The sequence below is a fragment of the Pelecanus crispus genome, chromosome 10 (genome assembly GCF_030463565.1).
Source record: "Pelecanus crispus isolate bPelCri1 chromosome 10, bPelCri1.pri, whole genome shotgun sequence".
NCBI classification, from domain to species: Eukaryota; Metazoa; Chordata; class Aves; order Pelecaniformes; family Pelecanidae; genus Pelecanus; species Pelecanus crispus.
Genome location: NC_134652.1, coordinates 16730498 through 16743568, shown reverse-complemented (window position 1 = coordinate 16743568; position 13071 = coordinate 16730498). Strand labels below are relative to the sequence as shown.

The following is a 13071-nucleotide window of genomic DNA, read 5'->3' as shown; positions in this document are numbered from 1 at the left end:
TCTCCCCGGATGCACCCTGGCTCTCCCCTTAGTGGGAATCCCCACTGCAATCCAGGCTGGGCTTGAACTAAGTTTTAAATGGAAGAGTGTAGCACCGGAGAGGAGCGCGGAGGTGAGCTGTTTCTGGTGCGCGTGTTTTTTCTTAGGGATTCCCCCAAGCTGCATGCTCTGGTGTAGCATGTGTGATGGCGGTGAGGTGCTCAGCCTTCGTGAAAACACCTGTGACTGTAGCTACCTCCTGGGAAACTCACAGCCTCCCCTTCCCAGCTCGGTCAGGCTGTGGCAGGAGATGTGGACACGCAGGTAACGCAGCCCCCAGCTATTCAGGCACATCCACGGGGCAGTCAGCTGTGGGCTCTTGGGGTCACAGAGATGGTGTCCATGCCTGAAGTGAGATGCGCTTGAATCAGAGACAGGAGGTGCGTTGTTAACCTCAAAGATAATTAATCTCCGGGCAGCTTGCAAAGGGATGTGGGGCTGCTTCATCACTTGAGCTTTAATATGGAGGCTGAAGGTCTATGTGAGACCCCCAGGCGCTTGGGGCCAAGGCTCTCCAGTCTGTGCCTTGCAGTCGGGCGCTGCTGCCAGGCTTGCCGCTCCTCCGAGGCTCTGTGCACGTGTGGATCGGGGAAAGGCAGGAGGAGCACCCAAATGTGCCTCCAGCAACTCATTTCTGCCTCCCCAAAACAAGGAGGAGCTGTTGATCCCCGGCGCAGGCGAGGTCCGTGGGTGGCAGTGTTTTATGACCGCGGGGGCTGCAGCTGTACTAACTGCCTGCAGGCAGAGGCTTCCCCAGGCTCACGGTGTGGTTTTGTGCCGGGGGCTCTTCAAAGAGCTGCTCTGTGGAAGGAAGCCCCGTGGGCTGGGGTGCAGCTCCCTGTCCCCTGTGGCATGGCCATGACTGGGTGCTGCTCTCCCAAACCCTCTCGGGAGTGATCTTACTGGGGCAAGGGCAGCCCCAGCTTGGGCTCAGCCTTGTGGCAGGGCTTTGCTGCCCTGCCGGCAGTTTTTATCCTGGTTTTGACGTTTGCCACGTGGAATGGAGTCTCTTTATCTGCCTGTTGGGTTTTTCCTGCTGTGTGCCCCTGTGTTCAGTTCCTGTGCTTGGGCTCTCTCGCAGCCTCACAGTCACTCTGCCCCGTTTCCCATCCTCTTTTCCTGTCAGACCCTTCTCCTATCAGGGCTGTTTCCTCCCAGACCTCTGTAAAATCACATCTCTTTTTTCCAGCTGCTGGGCTGGATTTGAGATGTCTGTCTGGCTCCACCCTGGCTGCCAACGGGAGCTGATGCTTTTCACCCCACGATGCATCTCCCACCTTGCATCCCACCGCCGGCTCTGTGGTCACTCCCAGGTGCTTTCAGGAAGCCAGGCTATGAGATGCAGCCGCTGCTGGGGCAAGAGTTTTGTCCATCTTAGCTAGGGCTGAACATGAGGAGCCTGAAGGACCCTTGGTCATGCCAGGGCATCTTGCCAAGTAACTCCAGCTGGGTCTTGCAAGGTTCAGCATTGGTTTCAGAGCATCCTTCACACCACAGGGAGTTTGCTTTAGCCCTTCCCAAAGCTGGGACCAGGGTTTAGAGTTGCTGTCCCAGGACCTGCAAAGCTGAGGAGCAGCATCGCAGATCCGCAGCATTGCTCCTTGGCTCACCAGCCTGTGCCAGATCTGGGACAGCCGGGACGCAATTCTCAGCTTGGCTCAGCCTCATTCACACCTCGGAGGAATCCAGGAGGGCCGGCAGGGTTGGCTTCACACTTATTAGCAATTAAAAGCCTCAGAGCCTGGGAGTCAATTAGCTCTGAGCTCAGTAGTGCCACAAACCCAGGGGATGAGCCTGCTAACGAGAGCCACAGCCAGCTCCCCACCGGGCTCAGGGCTGGGTCGCCAGAAGAGCTATTTGCTTTTTCATTTACACCTTGGATGAGTGTTGCTGCATGGAGTTCAGGGTGTCTTCTTGGGCGCAAGCTGCTGGGCAGGGAGCACACACTGTGTGCTGGAGGGTGCAAGGCTTCCTGGTGCGCAGGGCTGGAGCCTGGCACCGCTCCCGGCATGGCACAGCACCGTCACCCAGCAGGGCCCTTCGTGCATGGGGTCGTGGTGGGGTGAGGGGGGATTGACTTGGTCCTATCCATCACGGGGCTGCGTGGGAGGGTCTCGCTGTGGCGTGCTGCGGTCTGCCCAAGGCAGAGCCACGTGTGGGCCAGCAAATCCCCACTGCTACCCGCTCGCTCTGCCCCAAGCTCTGGAGCTGCTGGGCTGTGGTACCCTGATTTGCCAGGCACCCCAGGACGTGCTGGGTCAGTGAGCACTGGGATGATGCTCTGCCACAGGCAGTGGTTTCCCTCTGCAACAGGAGAGCAGTGGGGCGGTGAGCTGAGGGTGGGTTTGGGGGGAGGCTGGTGGGGCTGTGCAGCCCCAGGGAAAGGGATGGCTCCGTGCCTTTGGTTTGCAGGACGTTGGGAACGTGCTGGAAACGAGCCAGGCAATGCAAATGTGAAGCAGGTAGGCGCGCAGGCTGGAGGGTAGCGTGGGAGCTGGAAAGAAAACATGCTTGGGTGGAGGGTTTCGCAGGGATTTGCCACTACTAGAGGGCAAGACAGAAGCAAAAACATGTAAAAGAGGGAGGAGAACAATCTTGCTGAACACCAGGGTGGAGGGGACTTGGAGGTGGCGAAAAGCAGGGATGGAGAGAAGCAGGAGGCCATGCGGTGATGGGGCCACTGGCTGGGTGCAGCCGGGTGCCTTGGCTCCTGGTGGCAGTGGGACACGGAGGCTGTGAGCTGGGCAGGAGCAGTTTTAACACCCAGTGTCCAGCCAGACACTTGCTGGAGGGGACAAGCCCTCATCCAGCAGTCAGTGGGAGCCAGGGGAGACGTGCCAGCCACACAGCAGCTCCCTTTGCAGGCAGCGGCAGGTTGGCTGCTCTCGGGTGTGTGCTGCAGAGCACCCCCCTGCCCACCCCAGCCTCTGCCAGACCACTGGGCACTGGGCACAGCAGGTGCTGTGGCTCTCTCGAGGCACTTGGGGATGCCGGGGAGCTGGTGGCAATGCCTTAGCCTCGCGTTGGCTCCCCTTCCCGCAGATAACGAGGTTGCAGGAACAAAGGGACAGTGTGAGGAGGGGGCGGTGACAGGCACGCAGGGTTTGCAGCTTGTTATGTCACTTGTGTTTCCATTAAAGCTGCTGCTTTTAACTTGTTTCAATCTCTGAAGAGGCTCCAGGGTGGGTGGCAGATGCTTTATTCCCCCTCCCTCCCACCCTCCCCTCTTTTCCTTGGCCAGCTCCCCTTGTTCCCATAGCATCCCTCTTCCCACGGAGGCCGAGTCCCGCGGCTTTGGCTTTGCAGCGCAACCCACGCCGATGCCGCTCCTTGCAGGAGCTGGACCAGAGCCACCGCACAGGTGCTGCCCTGCGCCGAGAGCTGCTTGGCAAAACCCGGCTCATGCAAATGCCTTCCCCATGCAGATCATCCCACTTGCGACGGGCGTTGCATGTCCCTGACTTCCCCTGTGCCCAAACACGGGGCTGCCGGTGTCACCTGCGGTGCATGTACCCACGTGCCTCGGCATCCCCGGTGCACCCCCTCGGCATATTCGGGCACCATGGTGGCACGGCCAGGTGATGCCAGCTGGTGTCAGTCACTGGTGCTCTGGTAAGGAAAGTGGCCCAGGTCATGGCACGGGTCAGCAGTGTCCCTTTGAAGCTGCTGAGATTTATGCATGCCCTGAAATGTTTTGCTAAATCAGCACCACCATGCTGGGGCTGGGACTCTTCTCACTAACTGTTGCCATGAGCATATGTTGCATTTTACACATGCTCTGCTCGGCTGTCCAAGCAACAAATCTCTCCAGCTTTAATGTTTTGGGAAGCATCTGTATCTCTTGGGAAGGAAGGGGCTGGGGCCGGAGCCTGGGGTCAGTATGGCACTTTGGGAAGCCTTTCCTGGCAGGTCAATGGGGTGAAGCATTGCTCCCTGGTCTGACAGCATTCACCTTTACTCTTTGCCATGTGTACATGGTGGACAGGCAGAATTTGTTGATCAGGCTTGTGACACTGAGGTCTGTGGTCTGAGACGCTCAGCACGACATCATGATGTCTAGCAATGCATTGCCTTGCTCCAGCAAAGGATTGTTTTGTCCTTATGTATATGGGTCTGGCACAGGTGAGCTCTGATCCATCGCTTTCACTGGTGCTGAGATAACAAGAAATATTACTGCAAAATACCTCAGGTGGGGATGGGGGCAGCTCTCCTAAGGGAAGTGATTATTTATTGTTGCTTGGACCTTGGTGGATGTGACCTGCTGTGTCATCCTGCCCACCAAGAGGTGCTGAGGATTCTGGTCCCTTTGGGGGGACTGTCCCACAGCCAGGAATCACATCACCCCCCACGGGTGGTGTGTGAGCAGGTGATGGATATGACAAGTACATGGCTCTTGCACAGGGGAGGGGACCCCCAGGCCGGGGAGCCTGTGGGACTCAGAGCATGGGGACTCTGCAACTCAATTCCCAGCTGGGCTAGGGTAGAGGCACACATGAAGGTGCATATAGAAGCCAAAATCCCCATGCCACCCAGGAGCAATGAGCCCTGCACAGAGCAGGAGAGGCCAGTGGTGGCTTTCAGGCTTCTGTGGTGGCTAGAAGAAGGATGCCTGGACCTCCTCATCTCTAGGGCCCCTCCCTGGGCAGGAGGAGGGGACACCTCCCTGCCTTTGCACAGTGCTTCGCTGTGCCACAGAGATGTCTCCTGTGCTGAATACAGGTTGCTGCCACCATCCTTGTCCCCTCTGGCTGTAAGATCCCTGCTCCGTGCACCCTGTCCCCAGTACTCATCAAGGCTGTCTGGGTCGGGAGGCAATTTCTGTGGCTGCAGGTTGCGGTCTTCCCCAGCACGCTGCGGGCTGCGGCACCCGGAGCCAGGAGGATAATGAGATCTTAATAGTCCAATTATATCCCATCGATTTACTCAGCACGTAATTGTTGGCGGCTGGGGCTGCCTGAAGAAGCACTCGCTCTGGCTGCCAGCGGGGAGGGCTGTGTCGCGCCGCCCAGCCTGGGATGCTCCTCGCAGCAACCAGCTGTTCCCCCTTGAACCACTGCAGGAGCAGCCCCCCCGACTCGCTGTGTCCCCCCCAGGAGGGGCAGGGACAAGAGTGGCAGGCAGAGACTGGAGCGGGGACCCTGGCACCCTGCCCTGGCTGGGTGGGGGGTGCCGGCATCGGGCTGACCCCAGGTTGACATCCCCCATGCTGCTCTGGTGAGCAGAAGGGTTGTCCATCTCCGCCTCCCACTAAAACAGGCTGACAGGAGAAGTGGCTCCTGCTGGGTGACAGTCCCTGCTGGCTGAGTGGCGGCCGAGCCATCGGCCGTGCCTGGCAGCCCGCGCTGGGCAGTGTGGTGGCTACCAGAGGTGTGCCCAGCTGGTCTCCTGGCAGCAGAAGCCAGCTCCTGAGCATCCACCTGCAGGTGTTCCTCGCCGCAGCACAGCATTGCAGGTGCATCTCTGTGCTTTTCTTCCATTCATTTCCCTTTTGAGCTGGTTGTGGCTGGGAGTCGCATGGACTTACAATGTCTAATTTAGAGGAGTCACTCTTAACTGTGATTTTAAGCCTGCCTTCGTGATTGTGCCAGTCAACCCTTGTTCTGGTGTTGTGAAAAGCAGCAGATAATGTTCCCTTTCCCACTTGTCGTGCTGCTTTGGACCCTGTCCCATGCCCTCCAGTTTCACTTTCTGGCCCCTGCTAAGGTGCCATTTCCAGAGACCCCACAATCTCTTTCCTGAGTGGCAGGGGCTCACGCTGAGCCCACCATGCTGCACCCTGGCTTGTTTGCATGCATGCATCAGGCTCTGCCATCCCACCTTGTCCTGCACTAACACCGCCAGCCCCAGGGGCCAGGGTCGCAGCAGGTAGCAGCCAGCAGCAGGCAGCGCGCAGGCTCCCCGTGACCCTGGGGATGGCAGAGTGAGGCAGGGGTGGAGGGGGTGGGAGGTCTGTCTCGTCCCCCTCAGCCAGGATGGAGCGGTGCCTGCAGCTGGGCCAGCAGAGCCCATTAAAAATCAAACAGCCTGACGTAATGCTGGGGGCACGCTGCGGGAGCCTGAACCTGAGACGGGGCTGCGGGGCCCTGCTCATGCCGGTGCTGGGGACCGGGGCAGGTGACACGGTGGACAAAACCCTGCCTTGTTACGCTGGCACTCTGCCTCATTACCCTGGCACCCTGCTAATGCAGCAGCAGGGCAGCTGCCCCCAACCTCCAGCAAGCAGCTCCCCTCCGGGGCACCCCTCCTTGGGCGCTGGGTCCTTGTGGCACTGGGGACTTGTGTCCATCACCTCGAGTGGATCGTGCGGCTGGGACACGTGGGTGACACTTGTTTCCCCCAGTGCAGGGCTGCAGGTGCTGACGCCAGCACAAGCAGTGGGTGCAGCTGCTCCTCCCCTGCAGTGAGAAATGGGAGTGCAAAACCCCCGGGGGGACTCTGGGCTGTCGGTCACTAATGCGAGCGTCGATTAGTCCATCGATCTTGCGTAATGCTGGAGTCTCTCTGTCCCTTCACGCTTGTCTTTGTCACCTGTCAGGCAGTGGATGGAGGTGGTGGCGTGAACAGCCATGCAGCCCCAGCTCTGCCCGTCCCTCTGCCCCGCACAGGCTGTGCTGGGACAAACAGCATGTGTGGGGTGACCCGAGGGACAGGGGGCTGCTTAATAGCTGCTGGTGCTGTGGTCCTTGCTGGTTAGTCCCTGGCAGGCCCTTTGGCTTGGGGAAGTGCCTGCTGTACCCTGGCACAGCCTCCTGTGGCACAGCGCCGGCGAGGCGAGGCTGGGATCCAGGGAGCACCTATCCCAGCCCGAAACGCTGGTGGTGCCCAGGGCTGTGTGGGTTTGGTTGCGAGGGCAGCTGCCTTGTCTGCTCGAGACTTGGTGGACGGTTGCTGTGGCCGAGCTGGTGCCTGCAGTGGCTGGTCCCAGCGCTGGCGGAGTGGAGCTGCTGGGGGAAGAGCCCAGCCCGTGAGCAGGGACCTGTCATGCATTTTCATCGTGGGAACAGCAGCCTGGCAGCAGCTGGAGGGTTAATGCCTTTGCTCTCCTCCAGTGAGCGGGAAAGGGTCCGGGAGACCACCGGATGCTAACGAGTTTCCAGCGTGGAAGCTGGGGAGGAAACAAATTAAAGAGGAGAGCAGCCCCCTGCGCGCTTTACCTGCCTGGAGCTGGCAGCTGGTGCTGGGCGCTGCCGCGGCGTGTCTCCGCAGCCCTCTCCGGCACGGCTGGGACGCGACACGGGCTGCAACTTTCACCTGGACGGAGGTGCTCCGGTGGCTGCCGATGCTGGGCCAGACGGACCGCTGCACCACCGGCAGAGCCAGCCCCGGCGGACGCTGCCAAGCCGGGCTGCCTGGCGAGGGGAGCGCCGTGCCGGAGGGCTGCCAGGCCGCCCCAGCGCTTTTGGCAGGCAGCGGGGGGCTCGGGGGACGCGGGGCCAGCGCCGCTGGGAAGCGATTACCTCCCCGCTGCGTCCGGCCCTAATCCGCTCACACGGCGCGCGAGGAGCCGGCTCGCCAAACAAGGCTCAATCAGGTTAAAGTGTGAAGTCAGGATTAGCCGAAAGAATGAGAGCGTGGTAATAGCCCTGGCCTCCCTGCCCGGCCGCCGCAGCCCCGCTGCGGCCCCCTCCCTCCCACCCGCCCTCCGGCCCGCCGGGCTCTTGCCGGGGGGATTAAGGCTGCCGGGGTTTGTTTGCCTGAGTGGGCTCCCCACTGGGAAGCGATGTCGAACAGTTTTGCTCGGGCGCCCCGCTAAGTGCCGGGCAGGGCGGCGCGCTGGGGGGTTGGCTCCCGCCGCCCAGCCCCTGCCAGCCCCGAGGGAGCCGTGCCCCCCAGCCTGGCTCCTCGCCGAGGCTCCCCGGGGACCAGCGGCGGTGGGGCAGGGGCTGCCGGCTGCCAGGAGAGCCAGCGCCGGGGGCACCTCCGCACCCGCTGCACGTATCGCACCGGCAGCCATCGTGCACACGGTGGGGCAGGGCAGCGTGGTGTAAGATCTGAGCAGGGAAGTCGCCAAAATCCCAGTCCCTGACCACCACCATCCTCCGCGCTGCCCAGCCAGGGGGTTGTGTGGATGTAGCTTGGCCGTAAGGCTTTTGGGGGGATGTGGAAGCAAAGCGGGCGCCCTCCTCCTCCTCGTGGCACAGGCACGGGCTGAGGCTGGCTGCTGCTGATTAACAGGGATCTGCTGGGTCAGAAACCCCCGTGGGAAGTGAGCCTGGGGACAGAGGGGGTCTGAGATGGGGCTGGGCCAGGAAGAGGTGGAAATGCAGTGGGTTCCTAGGGAGCAAGTGGGGGCCCTCCTTTGCCGACAGCCTGCTGAGAGCTTCCCACTGGGACATGCGTGTGTGCTAGAGCCTCCCTGCAGGGTCTGCCCAAGCGCAGGCATCTGGCTCCGTCCTCTGGCACTCACAGGGCAGAGGCTGTGTGTCCATCACCTTCCACCCCTCATCATCCTTCCCTTTGCACCCCTGGGACTACCGGAGCCCTCTGCACCCTGTGCTGTGCAGGGAAAAACTCCAGCTGCGTGGTCCCTGCGGCCCAGGGATGAGAAGACGGCGGTGCTGTGGATGGGCCGGCTGCTTGGGCATCCGCTGGATTTGATAACCAGGAACTCTTAAACTTGGAGCTTTAGGAAAATATCTGGAAGTGAAACCAGAAAAGGCAGAAAGGGCAGCTGGGACAACAGGTGGGGGGGCTGCTTTCTTTCCCCTTCTCTGTCCATGTCCGTCCGTCAGCCAGTCCCCAGTGGGGCTGTCGGACGTGTCAGCGCTCGTGGTCACTGCTGGCACTCTGCACGTGATGGCAGCAACACGCTCGTATTTGGCGGGGTGCGAGGTGGCACCGGCGCAGCCGCCGAGGGTGCCACAAGCCGCGCGGCGGAGCGAGGAGAAGCCATGCCATCTGCTGTTTCTTTGGCGCTAAAGTGTAAAGCAAACATAGCTGGGAGCTATGAAATACCAGGAGGGAAGGGGCCGTGCCTTGTTCCAACGCCGGGGCCAGAGGATCCCGCAGGCAAAGCATGTGTTTGTCCTGGTGTCGTGCCGTGTGTAACCGTGCCGGCAATGTAAGCCCGGTGCCGGGGCCTTGCTGAAACCCTTGCATCCAGCGTCTGTCCCTCTTGGCTTCGGTACCCCCGATGGCAGCACTTCATTGGTGACTGTCACAAAAAGCTGTGAAGGGGAGAAGCCTCGCAAAGTCAGTTGCAACCTTCTAGCAGCATTTCCCTCGCGAGCTGTAAGTGAGCAGCTTGCAGGCAGATGCTTGGGTTTACTCCCCGGGTGCACGGGGACACCCATGTGCTGTGAGCGGAGAAATATGAGCAAGGTTTCTACTGGGGAACCAGAGAAGCTTCCGGCAGGGGCTGCCTGGGCAGGCAGCACCAGAGCTGGGAGGGGTGTGCAGAGCACCGAAGCGTGGTGGGTGCTCCCATGCTTGGCCCTGCTGCAACTGGTTTAATGTTGGAGGACAGGCAGCTTCCAAGAGGGAGCACGATGCATTGAAGGCATTGCTAGGACGAGGGGTGAACTTCGTTTCGGGGTTTCCAGAGGGTTTTCTAAGGGATTCCTTCTTCTGGGAACCAAAGGGGAAAAGGGGATTTGGGGTGATGCTGCGTTTTTCTGGAAGGACATCGCAATTCTTGGGGGTCCCTGGGCTTATCGCGTCCGCAGCAGAGCATGGGGAGGGGGGTGTTTGCATCTGAAGGGGTGCTGGGGTGTCGGGGGTTGCTGCAGGTATCGGGTCCTTCCTCTTTGGAGAGTGCGAGGCAACCCCGATCCCTTCGGGGGGGCTCAGCCCAGAGCCCTGGAAGGGCTGGAGCGGCCTGGGCGGGGCAAGGCAGGGCAGGCAGCGCAGGCAGTGCAGGTGGTGCAGGCAGCGCAGGCAGGGCAGGCGGTGCAGGCAGGGCAGGCAATGCAGGCAGGGCATGCAGTGCAAGCAGCGCAGGCAGTGCAGGCAGGGCAGCCTGGCAGTGCCGCCGCGCGGGTTGCGGTGAAACTGCGCCTGCTGTGCGCCCGGCTGCTGGCAGGGGAGCCGGGATTTACCCTTCCCGGGAGCCTGAGCCCTTCCTCTGCCCCAGCAATGGTGCTTTGCCAGCCGGGTTTGGTTCCCAGGAGTGACCCAGAGTGACGCATCGCTCTGACACCGTATGGCAGCTCTTTGGTGGCTGGGCATCTCACCGGAGGGCTGGGCAAGCCCACCATCCTTGGGTTTTCCTTCTCCTCATTCATCTGTGCAAGCAATGCAGGTGCTTCCCTCTGGAGCATTTCCCTGTCACGGCAGTGAAGCTTTTGGCTGGGGTGAAGTCCCCATTTGGAGACCTCCAGGTCTTTTGCAAGCAGCTTGTGGGCCATGCTGAGCCCATTTTCTGGAGGAAGTGGGGGCACAGGGAGGAGTGTGGATGCTGTGCCTCCATCCTGACCCAACCCCATTGCCCTGGGATATCAGTAGTGAACAGGCTTCGTTACGTTGAAACAGAGCTGGTGAGCACTGAGTGTGAAATGCTGGGACACCCCAAACCGCCTCTCAGGGCTGGGCTGGGGGTGCCTGTGTGGCCTGTGTAATGCTGGGGGGTGCTTAATCCATGCGGGATGACCTGGTCCTGCTCCTCACTCACCCATGGACTTGCTGCATAGGACAAATGCCATGCTGTGCCTCAGTTTCCCTGTGCCAGGAGGGAGCTGGGGACTTGGCCTCCTGCCCCGTGGGTGGCTGGAGCTGGCGTGGGGCTGGGGGCAGGCAATGCAGGTGCCTGCCGAGCTTGGAGTTGCTCCTGGCTTTTGGGGTGGGAGAGGGAACGGCAGCACGGGAGCCATGGGACACAAATACGATAGGGAGGTCCCCCTGAGGATGGGGTAGGCTGAGCCAGTCCACCCAGACCTTACTTTGCAGTGAGATTTTTTGGCCTTCATGGTTGTTAAAAGCCAGTCCAGGCACAGCGGGGGATCTGACCCGCTGCCAGCCCTGCAGACGCAGAGCCCGTGCTGACCCGGCATGCCCCGGCACTGCAGAGTGGGTGATTACACGGATGGTGCTGTGTAGTGATGAAGTAATTAATGACCCGATTATTTGTGCCCTCTAAAGTGCGGGGCAGGCTCCATGGGAATGCCTGCTGGAGCCACTAAGTGTAATTACCAGTTAATCAGCAGGGACCTGTAATTATAGCAGTCACAGGGTATTTAAGTACAGAGGGTTTTCCCAGAGCTGTGCCCTGCTGCTCTGCTTGTCAGAGCTGGGGACAGTGGTGCCCGGGGAGCCCCAGCCACTTGCAGCCACCATGGATGGAGCCGACCTTGCCTCAGGACAGACAGCAGGGCAGTGGGCAACCAAGGACCTGAAGCCAAATTACAGTTTCCCAGAGCCCCTCGGGGATCACTGAGTGCTGGGGCATGCCCCTGCCTGTGGATGCCCTGGTCCCATGGGGCATCATGTTTTGCAGGCACTGCTCATTTTCCTTCCTGTCTTTTTCTTCTGCAGGGACCTGAGCGAGAACTTCATCCAGGCCATCCCCAGGAAAGCTTTCCGTGGGGCCACTGACCTCAAGAACCTGTGAGTCCTGGCAGGGACGGACATGGGTGGCATGGGGGAATTTGGGGTCGGATCTGGTGGCAGGAGGCATCAGGAGCCACTGGTGGCTCTCTGCCTGGGATGTCCCAGCAACGCTTCCTCCGTCTTTCTCCTGCAGGCAACTGGACAAGAACCAGATCAGCTGCATCGAGGATGGGGCTTTCCGTGCCCTGCGGGGACTGGAGGTCCTGTAAGTGGCCAGGGACCGGCTGGAGCCTCCAGCCCGCAAGCCCCATGCAGGGTGAGGGTGTCCCTGGGTTCTCCCTGCTCACCGAGGTGCTGCAGGGACATCCCCAGCGTGCCATCTCTGCCTGGCCCCAAGGAGGAGCTGAGCAGGGGTCTGGTACCACTCCTGTGGGGCTGTGCTCCAGGGCCTCATCCTGCCCCAGGGGGTCCACCTTCCTGCAGCTGGCTGTGGAGGGGAGAAGCCTGGAAAGGGCAGCAAGCCCTCTCCATCCATCCACCCTGTGCTTAGGGGGGTGGGTGCTGTTGCTCCCAGGGGTTTGGTGCCACCTGCACCATCTGATGCTCCTATTTATGGCCTGGCCACCCTGACCTGCCCCCTTCTGCCTTCCCGCAGGACCCTGAATAACAACAATATCACTTCCATCCCTGTGTCCAGCTTCAACCACATGCCCAAGCTGCGGACATTGTGAGTGCCGGGGCTGTGACAGTGGGAGGGACCCCCTGGGCTGGAGTGGGATGTCCCCAGCTCTGCTGCCAGTGCCAGCAGCTCGGCAGTGCTGGGACAGCACTGTGGGGAGGGGATGGAGAGGACACCCCTGCAGAGCATCCCCAAGCGCTGACAAGCAAGGTGGCCTTGGTAGCCAGGACAGATGCTCTCGGGCTCCTCCGTGTCCCCCTCTGTATGCCCCCGACCTTTGGGATGAGCCAGGCTGGGGCAGCAGGAGGGCAGGGGGGTGGGCAGGAGGCATCCCGTGGCTGCTGACTGCCCCGTCCGTCCGCAGCCGCCTGCACTCCAACCACCTCTTCTGTGACTGCCACCTGGCCTGGCTCTCGCAGTGGCTGCGCCAGCGCCCCACCATTGGGCTCTTCACCCAGTGTGCCGCTCCAGCCCAGCTCCGCGGCCTCAACGTGGCCGAGATACAGAAGAATGAGTTCAGCTGCTCTGGTGAGGGGGATGGGGGAGGTGGTGGGTGCCAGGGCAGGGACACGGGTTGGGGGGACAAAGCCTGTCCCATCGATGCACCCACCTCCGCTCCCTGCTGCGTGCCCCAGCTCAGAGCCTGGATGCACGCCGCGGGCTCGGCTCAGGTCAGCACCGTCCCTGGTGCAGGGACAACATGGGGACACCACCACCCTATCCGTGTGACAAAGGGTGCATCAGTCTGTGCCCTTGGAGCTGCGTGCCTTTTGCACGGGGTTGGGGTGCACCAGGACCTTGTGCACCCACTGAGGGGTTCCACAAGCTGTCCCAGCACGCCAAGCTGTCACCGGGGTCCCTTCCTTGGG

General features: G+C 61.2%; 1 protein-coding gene across 1 annotated transcript in view; it reads left to right on the top strand.

Moving 5' to 3' along the window:
* SLIT1 (slit guidance ligand 1) overlaps nucleotides 1-13071 on the top strand; it is a 62130-nt gene that overhangs the window by 34420 nt on the left and 14639 nt on the right. Inside the window, exons 5-8 of the mRNA XM_075717833.1 lie at nucleotides 11509-11580; nucleotides 11717-11788; nucleotides 12179-12250; nucleotides 12567-12730. Of these exons, the coding sequence (XP_075573948.1) occupies nucleotides 11509-11580; nucleotides 11717-11788; nucleotides 12179-12250; nucleotides 12567-12730 (380 nt within the window). The remainder of the gene's footprint in view (nucleotides 1-11508; nucleotides 11581-11716; nucleotides 11789-12178; nucleotides 12251-12566; nucleotides 12731-13071) is intronic.